This window comes from Arvicanthis niloticus, chromosome 2, assembly GCF_011762505.2.
Source record: "Arvicanthis niloticus isolate mArvNil1 chromosome 2, mArvNil1.pat.X, whole genome shotgun sequence".
Taxonomy (NCBI): Eukaryota; Metazoa; Chordata; class Mammalia; order Rodentia; family Muridae; genus Arvicanthis; species Arvicanthis niloticus.
The window spans coordinates 123,253,154-123,277,317 of NC_047659.1; the positions used below are offsets into that span (position 1 = coordinate 123,253,154).

The following is a 24,164-nucleotide window of genomic DNA, read 5'->3' on the forward strand; positions in this document are numbered from 1 at the left end:
ACTTATTTTTTTTTTTTTATTATCAAACCATAATTTTTACTTTTTAACACAGGGGTTATAAACACAAAAATGCAGGATGTGGGGAAGGGGATGACACAGGAGCATAGGTGTTCACGGGGAGTACAGATATCTTTCAGAACAGGGTGTCAGCTGGGTGAAGGTTCAGGGGACAGGTCACTATGACTCTGCTTATGATTCACTTGTCCTTATCTAAGTTGGTACTACCCTTTTCTTTTTTTAAGACACAGTTTCTCTATATAGCCACGGCTGTCATGGAGCTTACTCTATAGACCAGGCAGGCAGGCAGGCAGGCAGGCAGGCCTTCAACTCAGAGATCCACCTGCTTCTGCCTCTTAGGTGCTGGGATTAAAGGTGTAGGCTCAGGAGACCACTTTTTAAAAGTATATGTGGCTTTAGGGTTTGCGTAGGCCTCTATGGAACCACCACAAAGAGATTACAGATTTTTTTCTTTCAGCTTTACCCTGCTGAGTGCTAGGATGTGTGGCTCAGTTGATAGAGTACTTGCCTAGAGTACAGAGCTCTGGGTTTGATTCCCAAGGCTGCCTGAACCTAGATGTGGGATCCACCTGCAGGATGATCAGATGTTCAGAATTTTGCTTTGGCTGCTTAGTGAATTTGAGGCCAGTCTGGGGTACATGGTGCTCTGTCTCAAAAGTAAATAAATGAATATAGTTTTTAGAAGAGCACACTCCTGGCCTGCATGTCCACTGCCTTTTGCTGAGGCTACATCTCCTGGCCTAGCTTCTCACTCAGAGCTCATGTGGCCACGATTGAGGTTTATTTAAGGTCAGAACTGTAATAGTGCTCTTGTGTTAATTCTACTTTTTAATTTTTGTTGCCTGAAATTGAATGCTGAGCCTCACATATGCTAGACATTGCTTTATCACTGAACAGTATACCCAGCCAGCTCTTTTTATATTAATTCATCAGGTATGTTTTTTATTCTCAGGGCCAGTTTCCTCAAAGCTACCATTTCCTAGAGAGGCAATGAGTGAGAACAAGAGCAAGATGTTTCTGTGTAAGGATTGGACAGTGTGCAGGAAAGTGCTGGGAGGGAGGGCTTCTAGGAGTCCTGTTACTCAGAGCCTCACTAGTTACCTTGTGTATGTATGTGTCATACGTTCCAGCTTTGCATGGGGTACTCTTCAGTGTTGGTAACTTAGAAGTGGTTATTTTGAAGAGCTATATGCTATATGCTCTTTCTTTCCATGTTTTTTTTTTTTTAAAGATTTATTTATTTATATTATGTATATAAGTACACTGTCATTGTCTTCAGACACACCACAAGAGGGCACTGGATCCCATTACAGATGGCTGTGAGCCACCATGTGGTTGCTAGGAATTGAACTCAGGACCTCTGGAAGAACATTCAGTGCTCTTAACCACTGAGCCATCTCTCCAGGACTCTTTCCATGTTTTTAATGTAGTTATTTGCTCTGGTACTCATTTTTGGTCATTGATTTTTTTTTTTCCATTTTTTTCTTTTTATTATTATGGCATGGTTAAGTACCTTTTAATATTAACCTTTTTCCTGCTATTTATTTATGTAAAGCAGGATCTCATTCTGTAGCCCACAGGCCTGGAACTCACTCCATGCAGCCTAGGCTGTCCTCACACCCTTGGTGGTCCTCCTGCTTGATTCTCTTGAGTACAGGGATTACAAGCCCATGCCACCACTCCTGGCTTCAGAAGTCATCTGTTTTCTCAGTGATTTCTAGAAGTGGGATGCTGGAGCAAATGAAATGGACTTTATGCTCTCAGTAATTACTATTTATCACAAATGTGCTTATCTTTTTTTTTTTTTTTATGTTTTATTTTTTGTGCTTGGGTTTTTTGCTCATATGTATGTATGTCTGTGTACCATGTGCACACAGTGCCCATGGAGGCCAGAAGAGAAGATGAGATCTCCTCCCTGGGACTAGAGTTACAGAGGTTGTGACCATCATATGGGTACTGGGAATCGAACTTGAGGTTTTTGGGAGAGCAGCCAGGGCATGTAACTGCTGAGCCATCTCTCCAGTCCTCTGTCTGTGTTTCTGTCTGTCTTTCTTTCTTAAATACAAGTTTTTGTTATAGTTAACTTATTTTGTAGTCTTGGTAACAGTGGAACATGGCTTTTGTGTAGAAGTCAGAAGACAGCAACTTCCCTCCTAACATGTGGGTCCCAAGGGTTGTCAGGCTTGAGGGCAAGGACCTTTACCTGCTAAGCCATCTTTGAGGCCAGTTTAATCTTTTACTGATCACTGACCTGTATTTCTTTTTTTTTCTGAGTCAGGTCTTAGGTAGCTCAGGCTAGCTTCAAACTTGATTATATATGAATGTAATCTTGAATCTTTCTGTCTTCACCCCAGTGCTGGGACTATAGATGTGAATGATCACACCCAGCTTTTTTAATGACTTAGAGAGGTCTGCTAACTTTGGATACACTAAAGAGCATGTCAGTGTGTGTGTGTGTGTGTGTGTGTGTGTGTGTAAGAGAGAGAAAGAGAGGGGGAGGGGTATTCATTGAAGGGTGTGGGTCAGAGGGTGTGGGTCTGTGTACTTGTATGTGGAGGCCTTCAGTATCTTGTCTGTTGCTCTTCCCCTAGAATTGCCTTGAGACAGGGTCTGACACTGAACTGGAGGTGGAAACTTGTTTTGACTAGGCTTTCAGTCTGGGATAGGCTGACTGATGAGGTCTTAAGATCTGTTCTACCCCCTAATACTGGGGTGACAGGCATGCACATCGTGCCTGTTTCTTAACATGGGTGTTGGGGATTCAAACTTGGATATAGTCCGTTGTGCTTGTAGAGCAAGTGCTGTTACCTGTTGAGCCATCATTTCCCCTGCCTTGCATGTCATGGCTGTTGAAACTGGATCTGCCATGGTTAGTAGATGAGGTCAAGAATATGAAAACACGTGTACATGCATACATACATGCATACACACACACACAAACACACACACACACACACACCATAGCTCAGTGTGGTGGCACATGTTTTTAATTTTAGCATTTAGGAGACAGAGACAGGCAGATCTCTGAGTTTGAGGCCACCCTGGTCTATATCGCCTACATAGCAAGCAACCAGGTCATCTAAGGCTACATGGTGAACCCCTCTCTTAAAAAAACAAGGGGCTGGAGAGATAGCTCAACAGTTAGGAGCACTATCTGCTCTTCCAGAGGTCCTGAGTTCAGTTCCTAGCAACCACATGGTGGCTCACAACCATCTGTAATGGGATCTGATGCTCTCTTCGGGCACAGAGGTGTACATGCAGACAGAACTCATATATAAAATAAACAAATAAATCTTATTTAAAAACAAAAAACAAAACAAACAAAAACCCTTCATGGGTAGGGGGAAGGAGAAGGAAGAGAGGGAGGATTGGATATTTTTCTCCAACTACTGAAATTCTTGTCTTGTGGGTGTGGATGTAGTTGTAGGTAAAGAAAGCATGGTTAACATGCCCAAGTCTCTGGCTTCGGTCCCCACTGGGGGAAAGTGTTGATAATGACACAGTATCTGAATCCTGCTTCTTTTAGTGAATAACTTTTTTTTTTTTTTACTAGTTAGTGGTTAAAGACAGGAGTTAACAAATCCTATACCAGTGCACTGCCTCTGAGCCCCAACCCTTTGTAAGTTAAATTTTGAGACAATGTTTTCCTAAATTTCTCAGTCTGCCTCTAACTCACCCTGGAGCCTATAGTGTATGACTCTTCTATCTCAGCTTCCTAAGAAGCCAGGGTTTCAGACATCCTGTACCACCAGGCTCAGCTCTGTAAATGATGCTTCTCAAACATTTCCATTTAGTTCCTTGTGTATTTCCAAGAGGAAGTACAGATACCTCTATTTTCAGATGGAAAGATGGCTTAGAGAATTTGAGTAATGAATTGGCATATAGAACTAAGAACAATGGGATTGAGCCTTTTTCCAAATGAAGAACCCATATTCTTCGATCCCCACATCCTGTTTCTATGGACTTTTTCTTAACTGGTTGGTGCCTGCCCTTTGGGTTGATCGAAAGAGGCTGAGGCTGCCATTCCCTAGCTGCTTCCTGAGGCCTGAGGCCTTTGGACTTCCTCTTTTTTTTTTTTTTTTTTTGAGGGTGGAGGGACTCCTAGTCTTTGTCTTGGAGGCAACAATACATGAAGAATACAGTGACCAGTTGTTCCCAAGAGTGTCTTTTATTAATCTTATTTTGTTATAGAATAGTCTTAGATTTGTGCTGCTGTCCTCTGTCTTCTGTTAATTTTCTCAGCTTTTCATTTCTGTGTCACCATTTTTTGAAGTCCTTTAAAGCACTTGTTTGCCCTGTGATCTATGAGTAATGTGGGAGTGAGGTCATCTTCGTTTTCACTGGAGGCTGCTTTCTCACCAGCAGTTTTTCCCTAAAATTTATTTCTGTCTATAAATACAGTCCACAATATTTTTCACTTAATTAGAAGATGTTTCTCTTTCTGTGTAGATAATCTGGCCCCAGGCTTTTTTCATGTAGGCAGTGAGCTGTCATGGACACGTCATGGCATGAAGAGGCAGACTATTCAATAACAAAATGTGTTGTTTTTCAAGACAGGGTTCTTATCAAACTCTTAATAAGCATCAGATCAAAGACTAGAAATCTTCACCAAGCATAGTCTTTAGAAGGCAGGGATGGGTTTTTCTCTAGAAGTACAGAGCTGGGGCCCTGCCCTAGTAATGTGCTGCTGGCTGTGAAATGCTCCCCATAAGCCCACTGACTAAGGAGCCTTGACTTGGCTCTGGAAGTGAGGAAGTGTGACGAAAATGTTGGTAACACTGGCAGGTTGACTCGAGACATCCTGAGTTCTGTCAGGTATCAACTCTGAAGCACTAGGTGTTGCAGGTATGTTGCAGGTACCATCAAAGTGTCTTCATACAGAATGATTTTGACAGTAGGCTTGCTTTTGTCCAGAAGGAGCCAGGAGTTGCTTTTTGCCACCCTGTGTCCATTGGGAAATACTATTAATTTCTCCTTTTGGTGGATTGGCTGTGTAGTTTGTTTCTAGTTTCTTGCCCCTCAGAATGTTAACGTGAGTAACACACAAGAAAAAACAAATTATATAATTCTATTTATTGTTTTAAAATCAAAATAGCATTTTTTCTTGTTTAAAAATATTTTCAGCTTGCATTTTAAGGTCTGCATTAATATCCACCCTCCCCCAGCCCTCTCTGCAGATTTTATTTATATCTAAGATGATAAGTTTTATGTGCTGTTTGAAGCCTCTATCTCTTTTAGTAGTCATGTGTGTTTTGTTATGTTAATATTAAAGCGCTGGAGCTATTTATTTTGTGTGTGATGTATGGGTGTGAGGACTCCAGTGTGCCGTGGTGTACATGGGGAGGGCAGAGGCAGGTCTTGAGTTGGTTCTCTTCTACCTTGTTGAGGCAGAGTCTTTCTTTCTGCCACTCTATATATTCTAGTGTTGCTGGGCCCTTGGCTTCTAGGTGATGCCCTGTGACCCCTTCCTGTCTGCTCTAGAAATGATAGGATTACATTGTGTCTGGCCTTTCCTGGGTTCTGGCTGGCCTTGAACTCATGATCCACTTTTTTTAGCTTCTGGGATTACAGATGTATATCATAGTATAAGGAAATACTGGCTATGATTTTCATTATATTTTTCAAAAGTGCTCTGAACTGAAGCAGGTTGAACATCAGTGCACTTGCAATCAGTTCCCTGGCATTGTATTTTGTGGTCTTTGTTCACAAGCAGAGCCTTAGAGTAGAGCTGTGACAGCCTGTGGATACTCTGATACTGCTTGCCTCAGCCTCCTCCCATCAGTCCACATTGTCAAGCCACAGACTAAGTGGACTTTGCTTGCTGAAGTTTGTTGGGCCACTGAGGCAAGGTCCTCCTCAGTTGTCTTGAAGCTATGCTTGAGTTGTCAACTTTTGCTCTAGTCACAGCTGCATTTGTCATTCAGGTAGAGACTGGAAAGGATTCCCCCCTTTTAACTTTTTTCCTCCTATCTGAGATATTTATGAAAAGGACAGAAAGATTGGGCATGGTGGCACATATCTGTAATCGTAGCATTTGAGAGTTGCAAAATGGAGGATTTATTGAGCGTTTGAGACCAGCTTGGGCTATGTACCAAGGCCCTAATCAACCAACCAACCAATCAACTAACCAGCCAAAAAACCCTTAGGAAGCTTTCTACTGGTGCACTCTATCACTACCTCTTTTAGTGGGACTGTCTTAGGGTTTTATTGCTGTGAACAGACACCATGACCAAGGCAACTCTTATAAGGACAACATTTAATTGGGGCTGGCTTACAGGTTCAGAGGTTCAGTCCATTATAATCAAGGTGGGAGCATAGCAGCATCTAGGCAGGCATAGTGCAGGAGGAGCTGAGAATTCTGCATCTTCATCTGAAGGCTGCTAGCAGAATACTGGCCTCTAGGTAGCTAGGATGAGGGTCTTAAGGCTATGCGCATAGTGACACACCTACTCCAACAGGGCCATATCTAAAGATAGTGCCACTTCCTGGGCCAAGCATATACAAACCATCACAGACACCTTATTAATTAATTAATTTTTAAAAAAATTTATATATATATACATATATATATACATACACACACACACACACACACACACTGATTGGATCAATGAGAGTGTAGCCTCGTGAAATACTCCTTTTCTAGAAAATTGTGCTTTTTTCAACTGTATGGTACCTTGTAGGCTGCTAATGTGATAAACAGCCACACATGGGAATCAGGAGCTCAGTGTAATGCCATGGTTGGTCTTTAGCCTCTGTGGTATTTACTGGGCCACATATTTTGGGCCTTGTTTTTATTTTATTTTTTCTCTGTGTTGGGGCTTGAACTCAGATCCTCATAGCTCCATCACTGAGCTACATCCCCAGCTCCCATGTCTAGTTTTTAAAAGTTGTAATATTTCTGAGGATTCTTTGAGTTCTAAAATAAAAACTAATGATCCATTGAGCAGACTTACTGAGAGTCAGGTAATTCCTGATGCCAAGTGGTTTGTTAGTATATTTGTTTACTATTTTGCTCTAAGAAAAATTAATATGCTAGGTGTGGTGGTGCATGTCTTTAATCCCAGAATTTAAGAGTCAGGAATGGGCATATCTCTGAGTTTAAGGCCAGCCTGGTATACATTATTAGGCTTTGTCTCAAAACAAAACAAAACAACAACTGTGTGTATATGATGGATGTCTGTGGTCAGGCATGGGCCAGAGTGGAAAGGAGCAAGTGTATATCTTTGTGAAGACCTAGAAAATGTGTTGCCTCTCTTTTTCTTTTTATTGTTCCGAGCATTTTTCTTTCTAGTATTTATGACAGTTTCTAGCAAGTGTTAGACTTTCATAGTAACTTTCATTTTCTGCCTATTTCCAAATTGAAAGTATGTTGCAGAATTTGTCAGATAAAATCAGCTTTGACTTAGTACTCTGGAGATTGAGGCAGTGGGATTGCTATCAGTTCATGGCCAGCCTAGGCTCTGTAGTACATTTCTAGGTCAGCTAGATGTACAGAGCAAGATCCTATTTCTAAAACCAAACATAAGACCCCATTTTGTTAATATATTTTTAAAAAATATTCATTATTTATGTGTATGAGTATTTCACTTGCATGTATGTCTGTACAGCACATGTATGCCAGGTACCATTGGCACCAGCAAAGGGCATTGGATCCCCTGGAAACTGGTATTATAGACAATTGCAAACTGCTCTGTGAGTGCTGGGAATCAAACCTAGGTCCTCTGCAGGACCTCTTGCTCTTAACTGCCAAGCCAGCTTTCCTAGCTCTTTGTTAATAGATTTCTAAAATTTTATTTTGCATTCATATATATTTATTTCTATTATTTTAAATTGTGCGTATGTGTATGAGTGCGTGCAAGTGCGCACAGAGGTGTAGATTCCCCTGGAGCTGAAGTTGCAGGTGGTTAAGAGCCACCTGACATGGATGTTAGGAACTAAATTGGGGTCCACTGCAAGAGCCATACATACTCTTAACTGCTGAGCTGTCTCTGTGGCCCATCTTTTTGGCTGTTTATGGCCTTCTGTAGAATACTTGCTTAGTATACACAAGCCCTGGGTTTTATCCTGAGCGCCACACATATAAAGGGATGTGTTGTTTCTAGCTTAAAAATCTCAGTACTCTGGGAGTGGAGGCAGAAGAATCAAAAATTCCAGGTTATTCTCAGCTCCATTGACATGAAACTTGTCTTTAATACAATTGTATTTGGGTGCCCATGCTTTTTCACTAGTAGCATTTAGAGTGGGTCATAGTGGTACATGCCTTTAATCTCAGTACTCAGGAGACAGAGGCAGGCCAGCCTGATCTACATAGCAAATTCTAGGCCAGCCAGGGCTGTATAGTGAGATTCTGTCTGGGGGAAAAGTGGTACTCAGTGACCCACAGTTTATTGAATTTTTGTTTTGTGTTACTGTTGATTCAGGGGCTGCATACTGTCAGTTTATGGACATGCTCTTCCCTGGCTCCATTGCCTTGAAGAAAGTGAAATTCCAAGCTAAGCTAGAACATGAATATATCCAGAACTTCAAAATACTACAAGCAGGCTTCAAGAGGATGGGTGTTGACAAAGTAAGTAAACTTTATTCCTTTGTTTAGGTTACTTTCTTATATTTAAACACTTTTACTTAATTTTTAATTATCCTTTACTAAGAGGTGTGTGTGTGTGTGTGTGTGTGTATGTGTGTGTATGTATGTATGTATGTATGTATACACGCATGTATGTACATCTGTCCATGCACATGCAAGTGCATTTGTAGATCTACAGACAACTAGAAAATCAGGTCATTATGTTTAGCACCATGTATCTTTACCTGTTGAGCCATCTCTCTTTCCTCTTCCCTTTTTTTAATAGTCTTTTTGAGACAAGTCTTTTTGTATAGTTCTGGCTGTACTGGAATTCACTATGTAGACCAGGCAGGTCTCAAACACACAGAGAATCTCCTGCCTCTGCTCTCAAGTACTGTGATTAAATGCATGTTCCACCCCACCTGGCCTTGCTGGCCCTTTTAAAATTTATTTTTGAGAGTCTGTTTTGCTCACGTTGGCCTTGAACTCTCACTGTGTAGCCCAGGCTGGCTTTGAATTCATGGTGATCTTGCTGTCTCATCTTCCTGAGTGATGGGATCATAGGTATGAGGAACTCTCCCTGGCTATTTTAAAGTAGTTTTGGACATTTTCTCTTGCCAATTGATGTTACTTGTTTCTAGTTAACATGATGAGAGGTTTTCCTCTACCCTTCCTCCCTGCTTTCCTCACTGTCTTCTTTATTGTCTGAATTTAGTAATGGTTTGGGGCAGTCAACCTGTAAATCTGAACCAGTGATTAACAGTTTATTTTGAAGAGTTTCATTTATTCTATGTGTATGAATGTTTTGGTTGCATTTATGCATTGTATCCTGTGCGTGCCTGATTCCTGTGGAGGTTGGGTCTCCTGGAGTTAGAAGTTGCAGTGAGTCGTGTACTAGGAACCAAACCAAACTCTGCAAGAGCAACAAGTGCCCTCAATCATTTAGCCATTTCTCCAACCCTAAAACTTTTTTTTCATCACATTTTATTGGGGGGGGGAGGGCGGAGAGAGACAGAGAGACAGAGAGACAGAGACAGAGACAGAGAGACCGCACGCGCGAGAGCGCTTGCGCACATGAGACACGTGAGTGCACTTTACCCATCCCACTGGTCATATATCAGACTAGTGTTTTAAGTATTATTTAATCTCTACTAGTATGATGTCTAACTGTTTTAATTTCTAGATTTATTTCTATAAAAATATACTGTACTTGATTCTGCACCTTGACTACTTGGTACCCTCATCTCCTCTCCCTCCCTTTCTAATAATTTATTTATTTATATTTTCTGTGCATTGGTATTTTGTCTGCATGTGTAATCGTGTGAAGGTGTAAGATTTCCTGGAATTGGGAGTTGCAGACAGTTGTGAGCTGCTATGTGGTTGCTAGGAATTGGAGCTAAGTCCTCTGGAAGAGCATCTTCTTAACTGCTGAGCCTCTCCCCTCCTTTTTTAGATAGTCTTACTGTGTAGCCTAGGTTAACCTCAAGTTTGACATGTTCCTGCCTTAGCTCCGGGACTGTTCACAGACCTGTGGCACTGCACTCAGCCAGGGGATTTCTCTTCATGGTACAGTGAAGTTGCTGTCTTTCATCGTGTCTTGATATGTGTGTATGACTTTGGTGATATACACTTCCTTGGTATATATGACTTCCTCTGTGGTGCTGGTATTCAGTACAAGGCCTTGTGCGTGCCAGGTAGGCACTGAACCAGATCCTGGTCCTTCTTCCTTTTCTGTTCAACATTTTTTCTTAGGCGTTTGGAGGACTGGTTAGGGATTGGTTCTGTATTGAATGCTAACTGATCTTAGCAAACTGATCTAAAACATTTTCTCCCTTTGGCAGAGCTTTGTGTTGTTTTGATGAGTGGACAGGGTTGATGTTTGCCAAAGCTCTCTGTTTTGTTCTGAATGGTCTTGATTTTTCTCTGCAGATAATTCCTGTGGATAAATTAGTAAAAGGAAAATTTCAGGACAATTTTGAATTCGTTCAATGGTTCAAGAAGTTTTTTGATGCAAATTATGATGGAAAAGAGTATGATCCTGTAGCTGCCAGACAAGGTCAAGAAACTGCAGTGGCTCCTTCTCTTGTCGCTCCAGCTTTGAGTAAACCGAAGAAACCTCTCGGCTCCGGTAGTGCAGGTAAACAGAACCTCTTCCAGTAACTCCACTCATGCAACACTGAACCAGAGGTTTTATTCTTAAAAAGAAAAAAAGTTGGTGGTGCTTGGGCATAGGTGCACCATACAGAATTATGCTGTAGCTATGAGTAAGGAGCTTTGCCGTGTGCTTTTGATAGCAATGTGGACTCTGGCATGTGGCAGCTATAGATACCTGTGCTCTGAAGCTCTGTGGGAGCCTCTTCACTTTGTTCCCAGGTCTTCCACCTCTGTAAAGTAGGAAGTTAACACTTGTCTCTGGCCTGGATGAGTGACTATGCTGTTTTACCGAAGGGCTTTTGTTGGTTGCAATAGAATTTCCCTACTTTAGCTTATGTACAAGAGCTTTAGCTACATGGGAAATTGGGGCACTTTATAAACACCTAGGAGGTAAGTAAGTTACAGTTAGGTCTGAAGTTTAGGACTCAAGAGCTTTCTCAGTCTTTGAGGGATTCTTCTAGGCTGTCTGCATCATTTTGCCATCAGTCTGTAGGCCAGCTTTCTGTGCCTGATTCTGTGTTCCTTCACAGAGGTTCAGCATGAGAGCTACTTGTAGTTTGCTTTGCTGCTAGCAGGGCCTAGGAGGGAGGGGGAAGTGGTTTGTAGAGAGAGTCCTGAGAATGTTTGGGCTTGTTTGGTTTCCAGGTGTGTTTTTGTAGTATATTCATAGAACATGTGCCTATGTTGTGAGCCACCACTCCCTGCTAATGATGGAGGTCTCTTTTTGAGACAGGTCTCTGGCCTAGGCTGGCCTTGAATTCAGTGTGTAGCCAAGGATGACCTTGAACTTTGTTCCTCCTGAATAGCTTTATTGAAAGTTCACACACCATATATCTTTTACCCTTTTCACTTAAAAACAAATTAATTTTTTTTTATGTGTGTGGGTTTTTTTTGTTTGTATGTATGTCTGGATCACATCATGTGCCTGGTACCCTTAGAGACCAGAAAGAGGGTGTTCTATTCCCTGGAACTGGAATTAGAGATGATTGTGAGCTATCATGTGGGTGTTGGGAATTGAGCCAGATCCTCTGAAGAGCAGCAAATGCTCTTCTGAACCATGTGTGTGTGCATGCAGGTGCATTTGGAGATCAAAGATAACTTTGGGTATTCCTCAGGTACCATTCATCTGTTTTTTTGAAATATCTCATTGGTCTGGAATTGGCTTAATAGGCTAGGCTGGCTTGCCAAGGGAGTCCCAGGGATCTGCTTGTCTTAGCTTGGGATTACAAACATGTACTGTTACATGGATTCTGGGGATATAACTCAAGTCTTGAGACTTTCAAGGCAAGCATATTACTGAATGAAAACCAGGAAAACCAGTAAAGCCTAAAAAAGCCCTCACTTTTTTTTTTTTTTTTTTTTTTTTTAAATTTTCTTTCTTTATTTAGACAAGTCTTACTATGTAGCTCTGGATATTCTGGAACTCACCATGTTGACCAGGCTGCCTTCTGCCTCCCAAGTGCTGGGATTAAAGATGTGTATGCGCCCCTCCCCGTTTTTTTAAATCAAAGAATTTTATAACCGTTATTACCATAAACAGTTTTAGGATATTTTGATCACACAGAAAGAAACCCGTTTGTGTTCAGTATTGATCACTTCTCACTTCCTCCAACTTTTATCCTGTCCCTAGCTCGAGGCACTCACTGATCTGTGTTCTGTCTATGACTTCTGGTTTTGGACATTTTCTATATATACAAACATAGAATATGTATTATCTTTGTCTTTGTGTCTGGTTTCTGTTCTCCTTCACTGCTCATAGCCCACTCTGAAGCCAAAGGCTCACACATGTCAAGAGATCATGTCTGATCATAATGGTTTAAAGTTCATCCGTGTTACAGCTTTTTTCTTTTGAGACTGTTTCACTATGTAGCTCTGGCTTATCTGGAACTCACTATATAGACAGAGCTGGCCTTAAATTTATGAGACTGGTCTTTGTGTCCCAAAGCTGGGATTAAAGGCATTCACCACTACACCAGCTGATACTTTTTCTTGTGTGTCTGCCCCTTTCCCCAAGTACCTGGGTCTCACACATGTCAGGAAAGCTGTGTACTTCTGAAGCATACCAGGCTCCACGAATACCACTTGCCCCCTGATTTTTGAGACACGCTCTTAGAAATGCCCAAATTGGTTCTTGAACTTGGATATTCTTGCCTTATCCTCCCAAGCAGCTTAGCTTAGTACTTGATTGTTTTTTTATTGAAGGATAATGTCCATCATCTGTCAGTTGATGGTCATTTGAGTTGTTGCTAGTGTTGGGCTGTCATGAGTAATGCTGCTGTGAAGTTGAGGTGTAGTTTCTGTGGGGAATACATTTTCATTTCTCTTTGGTGAATACCCAAGAGTTTATTTTGAAGCCATATTCCTAGGCTACATAAAAGTGTTCACAAAACTGCCTGTTTCTTCCAAAGCAGCTATCTATTGCCATACCATCACCAGTGTAGGAGGTTTCTGATTGCCCTCAGAAATGGATGCTTTTTATTCCTTATCTGTTGAGATGCAACTATGTAGGTAATTTTAGATATAGCATATTTCAGATGCTACCAACAATTGAGTTGAGTCTTGCAGTAAACATTCAGTGTTCAGGATAAGCAAGTACCAGAGAGCTCCATTCAAAGGAAATGCCTATGATGTGGACAAAAGGTCTGTAGTTGTAAATTTTGGGTGCTAGGAAGTTGAGTGATTTCTAAGCCTGGCATTATATCTATGTTTTATAGAATAATGAATTGTTAGGTGAGTAACCAGAGTGAGGAGTGTTACATTTATCTTGAAGAGGAGCCCTTTCTCAGTTATGAAAACTTGCAGATCCTTTTCTGTCACTGTTTTGTCTGCCTTTGTCTGTAAACACAGAACGACCTGTACATCTCTTCTGACTCTGTAGACGTCAAAAGATGAGCTCTGAGTTACAGTGGACTCTGTTCCTACCTAGCCTTTGTGAGCTCCTTCCTTACGTAGTCCAGTGAGTCTGAGGTGATGAGTTAGAGGGAGCTAGTTTTCCAGATGGGGCGCAGAGTACTGCAGTGCCAGCTGGGATTGTGATCTCTTGATACAAGGTTTGTCTTTGATCCATGAAGCTGCTTTGCCTGTGAGTTGAGGTCCATCATTGTTGTAATATACCAGAATGATTGTACCTTTTGTTCACTGCATCAGAGTGAAGATCTTACAAGAAGACTATCCCCAGCATGAAGGAGCCTGCCAAAATGGTTACTTAAGGCTACTGCCAGGAAAAGAACTACTTTGGGCAAATGTATTGGGGATATTGTGCTGTTTATATCTGGGCTCTCTAGTATGGATTCCCTTTGTTGACCTGTCTGTGCAAAGTAGTTAGTTGATCACTGACTTCTTGCTTTTTGTGTATTTGTCAGTTTTTGACATTTCTCCTGATGTGGTTAGTCTTCTCTCAGCCCCACAGAGACCCATTGCAACACAGAGGACTACTGCAGCTCCTAAGGCTGGCCCCGGGATGGTGCGAAAGAATCCTGGTGTGGGCAATGGAGATGACGAAGCAGCTGAGCTGATGCAGCAGGTATGCCCTCCTGTGTTCACATTGTCACTCTTGGTTCTTCTCATCCCTTATAAAGGCAGGGCCTCTCTGCTGCTCAGACATGATCTCTTGACATGTGTGAGCCTTTGTCTTCAGAGTGGGCTGTGAGCAGTGAAGTAGAACAGGGGTCAGGCTTTCCTAGTACCACAGAAACCTATGTCTGTCTGGAACTCAACTTGTTAAAAAAAGATGTATTTATTTTTATGGGCATGTGTCTGTGTGTCTGATATGTGTACAGAGGCCACTGGATCTCCTGGTGCTGGAGTCATAGGCAGTTATCCTCAGTATGGATCAATGTGGATTATAATGAGTTCTTGATCCTCGTCAGAATGCCCTTGGGGTCTCTGGGATTCAGAGAGTGAAAGATAACAGAGAGTTGCTTTATGGAGCTGGAGAATGGAAGTGGTAGGAAAGGCCTGCTGCTCTTCTGGTTCAGTTCTTCACAGTTCAGTGACTGGAGATAGATTAGAAAAACAAAAGTGGACCGTTGATTTTCTTTGTATTAACCTTACCTTTGTTCATTCCTTTCACAAGATTATTTTGACTCAGTCACCTGCTGGGCACTGTTGCTTTGAGTCCTTCCCTAAAACCTTAGTGCAAGCAGTCGCAGAGGAGATAATACAAGAGCAGAAAGAGTGGTCAGCCGAGGCCACATGGCTGGAATTGACCCTGCATTCTAGAGAGCCTCCTTCATGATAAGCATAAGGAGGACTGAGAGCAGCTCTGCCATTACCTCACTTACATTTACCAGTCAGCCTTTCGACTAAACACCTCGTGTGAGGAGGCCTGATAATTTGTGGGTGGATTTTTATTGTTTTTTATTTATTTTTTTTTATTTATTTATTTATTTTTTTTTTGAGACAGAGTCTTACTTTGCAGACTAGGCTGACCTTGAGCTTATAGCCATGTTACAACCTCTGTTTCCCAAAGGCTGAGAGTGCAGATGTGTACCATCTTACCTGGTGGGAGCTAATTCTTTGCTCACAGTAATTGAGATGTATGGAATAGGGTTTGGTGCAGACTCCATTGAGATAAATGCCACTGCACAAAAGACATTCTTGAAGTCTGGAGAGAGTGGAGTGGATGCTGCAGGGTCCTTTAAAAGTTCATGTTTGTTAGAACTTTTTAGCTTGTGAGAAATAAGAAATGAATAAGAAAAAGGAGACTTCCCTAAAACTTTTAAGAGCAGTGGTTCCCAACCTGTGGGTCATAACCCCTCTGACAAACCTGTCTCCAAATATATTTACATTATGATTCATAACAACAAAATTACAGTTATGAAGTAGCAATGAAGATAACTTTATGGTTGGGGGGGTCACCACAATCTGAAGAACTGTATCAAAGGGTGCAGCGTTAGGAAGGTTGAGAAGCACTGCTCTAGAGGAAGCAGTTATAGAGAAAAATACAGGAGCATAAAGAGTAGTCAGAAATATAGAAACTACCTAATATTTTTATAGTTGCTCATGCCACACACTAAATACATTATAGCTTTTTGGCCACTTTGTGAGCTTTTGCAGATGAACACAGTGCAGGTAGGATTTGCATCTGGCTTCATAGCCTAGGCTTCATGCTGGATGGGAAATTGAGAAGGAGGCTCTCACGTGTATGAGGTACACTGAGGTTCTTTTCTGGGGTGCACTATGTTGGAGATTGGTATAATCATCATTGCTCTGATGTAAACATTGGAGAGAATTTCAAAGCATAGAAGACTTTGCTTGGGCCTGTACATGTTTCTTGAAGAAGTTAGAGACAGTTTGTTTGGTGCTAGTCTGTGATCCAATCCTTGATAAAGGTCGTAGAAAGTGAGAGCCCTGCATACTGCAGAGGTATGTGTAACTAGACTCTGGGAGATGTCATTTCTTGCAAGCATCCAGGGTGAGTTGGTTTGGGTGGCCAGTGCCATAGGTTTCAGTAGTTGAGATTGGACAGCTTGTGGTTTTGAAGAGAAAGCTCAGAGCTCTGGGTAGTTGTGGGCCTCTGTCAAGTGTGAGAGGTCGGGAGGCTGACTTTCTACTAATCAGTCAGTTTTTTTCTTGATCCTAGAAAGTGAGGATCATATACTCATACCCAGCTTCTCTGTACTTGCTGCAGAAACACTTTGGTCTGATATATGTCTTTTTTTTTCCTCCCTTCTGTTTTTGCTAGAGTTTCATGTAGTTCTGGCTAGCTTGGACCTCAGCCTCCTAAGTGGTTGGTTTATAGATGTTTGCCAATAGACCTGGCTCTTGACCTGAATACATTTTTTAAAAAGTTAATATGAAGGATTTCAAGCTCTCTTCAGGTTCTGTTACATGTTCTGTCTGGCTGCCCTGAAAGCATTTGAATTTGTAGTTATTGATACATGGGAGAAATGGAGCCAGATAGGTTTGTTAGGCTGAGAACAGCACTGTATTCTACATAAAGTACAGGTGGTTGTGAGCCACCATGTTGGTGCTGGGAACTAAGCCCATATCCTTGGCAACAGTACTAAGTGCTCTTATACAAAGAGCCATCTCTTCAGCCACAAGATTTATTTATTTTATCTATTTTGTCTGTCTTTCTGTCTGTCTGTCTGTCTGTCTGTCTCTCTCTCTCTCTCTCTCTCTCTCTCTCTCTCTCTCTCTCTCTCTCTCTGTTTTTTTTTCTTTTCTGAGACAGGGTAGCCTATCTGTGTAGCCCTAGCTGTCCTGGAACTCACTCTGTAAACCAAGCTGGCCTCAAACTCATAGAGAACAGCTGCCTCTGCCTCCAGAGTGCTGGAATTGAAGGCGTGTATTACTACGCTTAGCTCTAAGGTGTAGTCTTGCAGTCTGCCCTTTCTTGGGAACTCAGAGTCAAGACTGCCATGAACCAGTATATATTATTTATCTGAGGCTGAAGAAAATTGACATTAAACTGAACTGGAATTTTGCTTATGTTTATTTTGATCAAAGACCATATCATTTTGGGGTTTGATATTTTGTTGGTTCACCAGTGCTCACTGTTTTCAATATCTTGTACAGGTCAAAGTATTGAAGCTTACTGTTGAAGACTTGGAGAAGGAGAGAGACTTCTACTTCGGAAAGCTAAGGAACATTGAACTGATTTGCCAGGAGAATGAGGGGGAAAATGACCCTGTACTTCAGAGGATTGTAGATATTCTTTATGCCACAGATGTACGTGTTTACCTGAAGAGAGTTTCTTTCTATTCTGCCACCTAAGAAAGAAATGTAGGGTTTACCAGAAAATTTCATTTTTGATTCCCTCCAAGGTAGCCACAGAACATCTTCCCTAGCTAGCCTAGAGTCCCTCTATCTTTGCTCGAGGAAGCAATAAGCTCAGGAAGTGACTGGTTTGCCCAGTTTCTATAGTTTACAGACCACCTGACCTTTGCAGCTTGGCTGGAGGTGTTGTTGCTATTATTAGGACTGCTGGCATGTTCTTGGTCCTTGATGTTTGTGCCCATAGATGCCAAGGTAGGCCTTGCATCTCCCAGGAGCTTGCCTGGCTCCTTTTGTAATTTTCTTTGGATTCATGTTTATTATGCAGCCTTTAATCATGACATTAGTTGATCAGAAAAGACTGATTTTCTTCCCCTATGTTTAACGTGTCCACTGTTTAACAGTATTTGTAGTTATGCATACCTCACAAGGCCTGTGTCATACTATACACATGTTCAATAACGAGAAGATGATGATATAGGAGTCTTTGGTCTTACACTGAAAGGACATCTCAACTAATTTAAGTTATACAGATTGAGTTGAAAAGACAAGTCTAGATGGGTTTTTAATGGAAGAGCGGTGTGGCTGTTCTGTGCTATACAGTGAACAGGGGGAGGGCCCCCAAGTCTGCCCTGCTCTTGGCTTCTCAGCCAACATTGATACTAGACCAGTTCTGTCATACTGTTACAGGTACTTTGGTTCAATACTTGTGTTCAGTATAACAAAGATATCTGAAGGCAGAGTTGATACGGGCAGACTACTAAGCCTTCTGTTTTTAGATAGCCCAGGCCAACCTTGAATTTAGCAGTTCCTCTGCGTCAGCCCCTCAAGTGTTAATTACAAGTATGAGCTGTGGCACTCAGGTTAGGATACTGAAATTGATTGGCAACTAAAGGTTTTTATTTTGGTCCCTCCTACCCCCGATTTTTTTGTTTTTGATCAAGGCTTTCCTAACAGGTTGGGATTGAACTCACTCTGTAGCAGATGACTTTGGACTCCTGTTTGCACATGCTGCGCTTGGGGATTGATTACATGTCCATGCTACTCTGCTTGCTTAAATGTCATTTACTTTTTGTTTTTGTTTATGCAACTGGGGATTGAATCCAGTTTTGTCTTGTGTATCATTAAGTGTTTTGCTACTGGAGCTCTGTTAGGAGTTTTTTGAGATAGGGTCTCATTCTACTCTGAGGTACCCCAGAACTCAGGTCTATAGCTCCAGCCTTATGACCGTCTACTTACTACTTACTATTGAGAGCTGATGTTACAGGTGTAAACCACCATTCCTGGACTTGAGGGAATACACATTTTAAACATACATTTAGATACAAATATTCACTACTTCTTAATGCTGTGAGAATAATATGTATAGTTTTTGGCATTAAGGAATGGTGCTGTTGCTGGGTGTGGTGGACATCCCTTTAAACCCAGCACGTAGAGGCAGAGAGGCAGGACAGTGGATTTAAAGCCAGCCTGGTTTATATTTAACTGAGCTCTAGGCCAGGCAAGGGCTATATAGGAAGACCTTATATCAAAAATCAAAACAAAGGCCGGGCAGCGCAGTGCTGGCGCAGGCCTCTAATCCCAGCACTTGAGAGGCAGAGGCAGGTGGATTTCTGAGTTTGAGGCCAGCCTGGTCTATAGAGTGAGTTCCAGGACAGCCAGGGCTACACAGAGAAGCCCTGTCTCAAAAAACAAACAAAAACAACAACAACAACAAAATCAAAACAAAAAAGAAATGGATACTATTGTCTAAGAAATACAACAGTGGTCACCTGGTCATGCTTAAGTGCCAGGTGTGTGGGAGACAGGGAGGACTGCCTGATGTGAGGCTTCAGTTATGAGGTCAGTGAGGCGAGGGAGGAGCCAGCACTGGGCTGAGTAATAGCTTTCCTCTCTTTTCATTTTCTCGTGTCACAGGAAGGCTTTGTGATACCTGATGAAGGGGGCCCACAGGAGGAACAAGAAGAGTATTAAGCAGCCTGGACCAGCAGAGCAACATCCGAAGTCTTCACTCCAAATCATGTGCTTAACTGTTAAATACTCCCTTTTATTAATCTTAGAGGATTCACTGGTTTCTTTTCATAAGCAAAAAGTACCTCTTCTTCAAAGTGCACTTTGCAGAAGTCTCACCTTTTCTGATGAGTTTGAGTTAGGAGCTTTTGCCTTGTAGCAGAGCAGTATTAACATCTAGTTGGTTCGCCAGGGGAACAAGAGGCCAGCCATGGGGCTCTTGATGTGGATGCTGATCACACTGACTGACTAATGGAGAAGGGGGTTTATGATACAAGAGGTGACAACCTCAGAAGTGTAAAGACTGAATTGAATTCTAATCTAATGTGAAATTCTGGCAGAGAACGTTTTAATAAATAAATGCCTTAAGAGTATTTAAAATATGCTTCCATATTTCAACATAGAAAGTATACCATGACAGGAGATTTTATGTGTCTGACATTGTGTCTGGGAAGGAAGGGCCAGACTTTAGACCCTTTGGAACCTGCTGTCGTAGGCCTTTTAAGGCTGCTTGAATCTTACAGATGTAATGTAGACTTTGGCCCAGAAGTAAAGTTTGAAAAGTTCTGTAAAGCCATTTTGTGTCATTGACCAGTTGCATCCCTGCTATAAAAGCAAGCAGCATGGTTGCTTGGGTGATTAGAGGGTGTCTCAGCCCTGCAGCGAAAGCTCAGAGCTCAGCTGTCCATCGAGCGAGCTGTCCTCTGATTTTTTTCAAACTGTCTCCCAAGTTCCTGTGTATTGTGTTTCTGGGACCTGCCCACATCTCTGGGATTTGAATGGGCATTGAGTCCCAGCATACTGTCTTTTAAGTTTACATTTAATACGTTCTCTTCTCTGCTCCCTTTGACCTCTGGGAACTCCTCTGGCTTTTTAAGTTTGCTGCTGAGTGTTGTAAATACAGCAGGCAGGTGATCGTGCTGCAAGTTCTTTCTGGACCTCTGGCAAAGGAGTGATCAGTGAAGGCCAGTGTCACCTTGAGCTCTGTGAGGCTAGGGTGCTCGCTGTCTGCTGATCACAGCTCCCCATTGTCACCTGAGTACTTTGCCAGTGCACTAATCTTTTTGGAGATAAAATTCTCTAGTGTGTTACTAAATGTTAAAATTTTTTTTTAAAGAATATACAATACCATGACTGAAATATTAATATTTAAAATACTTCATTCCTTAATTCTCCCTCATTTGCTTTACCCACAGCCTATTCAGTTCCTTTTTTTTTGGCAGAACTCTGCAAAATGTGTTACCCACTACTGAGATTGTTCAGCCCTGATGTGTTTGTATTGATTTGTTTCTGGTGGTAGCTTGTCTTACGCTGTGTGTAGAAAACAGGTATTTTATGACAGATTGTTATGTAGTGCATGCTCTGTGGAATTCAGAGGGAAATCCAGATTCAGTGATTAACAATGCCAAAAAAAAAAAAAAAAAAAAAAAAAAAGAAAGAAAGAAAGAAAGAAAAAAAAGCAAGTAACTAGCCATTGTTCAAATGACAGCGGTGCTGTTTCTCCTCTGTGGCCTTTCAGACTTCTGTTGCCCCCAAATTCCATTTTATTGGGAAACCATTTTCCACCTGGTCTTTCTTGACAGGGTTTTTTTTCTACTTTAAACAGTTTTTAAATAAAAGTCTGTATTTCAAGAGTGTCCTGTCTTCTGAAATGTGTCCTGCCTCCGATACAAGCTTTTAATTCTAGAGCTAAGGCAGCTGTGCACCATCCTCAGCTGAGCTCAGCAGAAGAGAAATCATTCCTGCTTTCTGAAGTAGGACTAATCTTTTAAATCCCTCACTTTGTTCAAGCTAACCAATCTGGCTCTCCCCTTCCTTTTTCCTCTCTCCTCCCCTCCCTCCCCTCCTTTTCCTTTCTCCCTCCTTTTGTTTTTTTGAGGCAGGGCTTTTACTGTCATCCTGAGTAGCTTCAGATTTGTTGTAGCCCTTCCTCATCCTCTTGACCAGGGGGATTATGTGTGTGTGTGCCGTCATGCCTGGCTTAGGGATTATGTGTGTGTGTGCCGTCATGCCTGGCTTAGGGATTATGTGTGTGTGTGCCGTCATGCCTGGCTTAGGGATTATGTGTGTGTGTGCCGTCATGCCTGGCTTAGGGATTATGTGTGTGTGTGCCGTCATGCCTGGCTTAAACTTGCTTATTTTGAATTCTTTCTTTAAAAAAAAAAAAAAGTTACGTTTTTTAGTCTTCCATTGTTTTAAATTCCTGTTACCCTGAGAAGGTTTTCCTCACAGAAGCAGAAAAACCCGACCTAGCTGCTTAAAGCTGTTAGGCATGCAGCTGGACAATATTTGGCAGATGATTTAATTGGAGGTAATTGTTTCCTTGTCCTGAAAATGAATTTACAAAGTCAGTTAGTATACTCTTACACTGGAAAGTAAAGTTGTTGCCTCTTTCCTGTTCTGTAAAGTTCTACGCCTTTAAAAATGAGTTGAAAATGTGATCTGCTCCTGTTTTTTGTGTCTTGAAATGCTATTCAAGGTTAATTCATCTAATCTTGAGAGTACCTACAGTAATGGCTGTTCTGGAAGAAGAGTTTAGTGATTTCGTGAGGTTTATACTCAGTGCTACCCCTGGAGGTTGATGGCATGATTCCATTCCAGATTAGTCCCAGTTTGGAGAAGAATCTGGCAATATCCGTATTCTTCATCTTTTAAGAAGACACCCTGAGGGCATGTATGTTGGGTGTTGTCAGCTGAGAGTTACTAGGTAAGAGATGAAGTGGAGTCTGTATCCATTGGCTTAGCTGTATAAAGCCTTAGTGTGACTAATTCAGGTTAGGGTGACAGTGTAGCTTTGAACATGCTGTTGGCCAGGTCTGTGGTATGTTGAGGAACAGGCTACTGCAGATAGATAGGGATTCAGGATTGATTCTTCCCAGTTTCTTGGGAGCGTGTTTGGTGTAGAACATTTAGAAGTTCATCCCTAGAAGTTCTTGAGTTGGGAGATTATGAATCTGCATTTTAATACGCCCCTCAGGCAGTTTAGACCTGGGCCCTGCCTAGATGGAGCTTTAAGTCTTAGTGTTTCAGTGAGACATCAGATGTGAGGGTTCTAATCCAACTCTTTATTTTTTCCTTTGCAAATCAAGGGCTCTGGTGTTGGCTGAAGGGCCTCCCACTTGGCATGTTTTTTTGGATCAGAGGAGACTTTTTGCATTATTTCATAGCCAGAAGTTGTTTATAGATTAGAGGAAAAAAAAAAAAAAAAACAGAAAAGGGTTTTTATGGCCTGAAAATTCAGAGCATGACTTTGGGTATTTTGCAAGAAATACTGAGTTCTTTTATTGGCTGTTTGTCAGCTTGGTGGTTGGTGACATCAAGCTCCTCTGTCTTCAGGCAGTTTTCATCCTGTTGTTCCCAGGTGAAGGACTAAAGACATGCTGTGTTTCTTGTAAATGAGGACTTGATGACTCCCAGTTCACTGGTTTTAAAAAGACCATCCATGATTCAAGAATTGTCCTCTAGGATGTACAGTGAGGACAGAAGCAGCTTTCTTTTGTTGTAACCATGGGTCTCCTCAGGGAAGTGTTCCTTTAAAGGTTACAGCAGTGTTAGTGTGAGGAGCTTTTTGGGTGATTTTCCCATAATTCATGGTTTGCTTAGTTCACAAATCAGGCTGTGGGCTTTAAACTTGACAAGCCTGGCCAGATTAGCTTGCTAGTATGTGTGTGACCCAAATCTTACTGTTGTCAGCAGGGAGAGTGAAAGGAACTGCTTTCAGCCAAGCTAAATGATAGCTTGTGACCATTGTCCATGAATCACTGGCTATTTTTCATTTCTGTTACTTTTTGTGGGTGATGTTTATAAAATTTCAGAACTAAACAACATGATATTCATGTATCTTCATTATGTTTACTGACTCTTTTCATAGTGTTTGTGTTCTAACTAGCTGGGTAGGATTTTTTTCAAAGATCAAGAGGATTCTGTGCTTTTACTGAACTGACCATAGCAAGAACCCTTGACCTAGATGGCTTTAGTGCTGCCTACTTGTAACTTGTGAAGGTCAATCTTTTCTTTCTTCTTTGATTTAATGTTCTTGTAGTTTAGGGGCTTTCTGGTAACATTGTTGCCAGGTAGCTTCATTAATTTGATTGTCTAGGTGAGTGGGTCTAACTTTAGAGACCCATTTCTAGTTTCCTTAATCCAGAACCTTAAATCTTGTTTTAAGGCAGGGTCTCATCTATTCCAGACTGTCCTTGCACCTACTATGTATTCTAGGGTGACTTTGAACGTTGGATCCTCCACCTTCTGAATGCTGGGATTATAGGCATGTATTACCATGCCCACCATCAAACCTAGGGCTTCATGTCTGCTAAGCAAATACTTTATCAGCCAAGCCATGTATTTAGCCCCCGAGTGTTGTTTAATTTTGAAAATTTTCAACTGCTTTTGAGGATGATAAGCTATGTGGCTTATTTTATTTATTTATTTATTTTTATACAGATGGGTATAGATGCCAGGTTTGTGTCACCTCACACCTCAGTAATTTTATTTCATTTGTGAGAGGGTTTCACTATGTGGCCCTGGCTGACCTTGAACTTGGGATGTAGATTAGGTTGACCTCGAGCTCACAGCTGTCCACTTGCCCTGCCTTCCAAGTGCTGGGATTACAGGTGTGCACCACCATGCTTGGCTTGCCTATTAAAGATTTTGGCAAGTTACATAGCTGAAAGATCAAGTTATGGCATTTTAGAGT

The 24,164-nt window shown here is 41.6% G+C and overlaps 1 protein-coding gene across 4 annotated transcripts in view; it reads left to right on the forward strand.

Moving 5' to 3' along the window:
- Mapre1 (microtubule associated protein RP/EB family member 1) overlaps nt 1-21,105 on the forward strand; it is a 33,108-nt gene extending 12,003 nt beyond the window's left edge. For 3 of the 4 annotated variants that reach the window (XM_076930032.1, XM_034495418.2, XM_034495419.2), the window contains exons 3-7: nt 8,442-8,587; nt 10,514-10,721; nt 14,140-14,261; nt 17,261-17,413; nt 19,376-20,041. In XM_076930032.1, coding sequence (XP_076786147.1) covers nt 8,442-8,587; nt 10,514-10,721; nt 14,140-14,261; nt 17,261-17,413; nt 19,376-19,432 — 686 coding nt within the window. In that variant the 3' untranslated portion in view covers nt 19,433-20,041. Of the gene's footprint in view, nt 1-8,441; nt 8,588-10,513; nt 10,722-14,139; nt 14,262-17,260; nt 17,414-19,375 lie in introns of all 4 variants that reach the window. The other variant, XM_034495416.2, reaches the window with a different exon arrangement.
- The last annotated feature ends 3,059 nt before the right edge of the window (nt 21,106-24,164 follow it).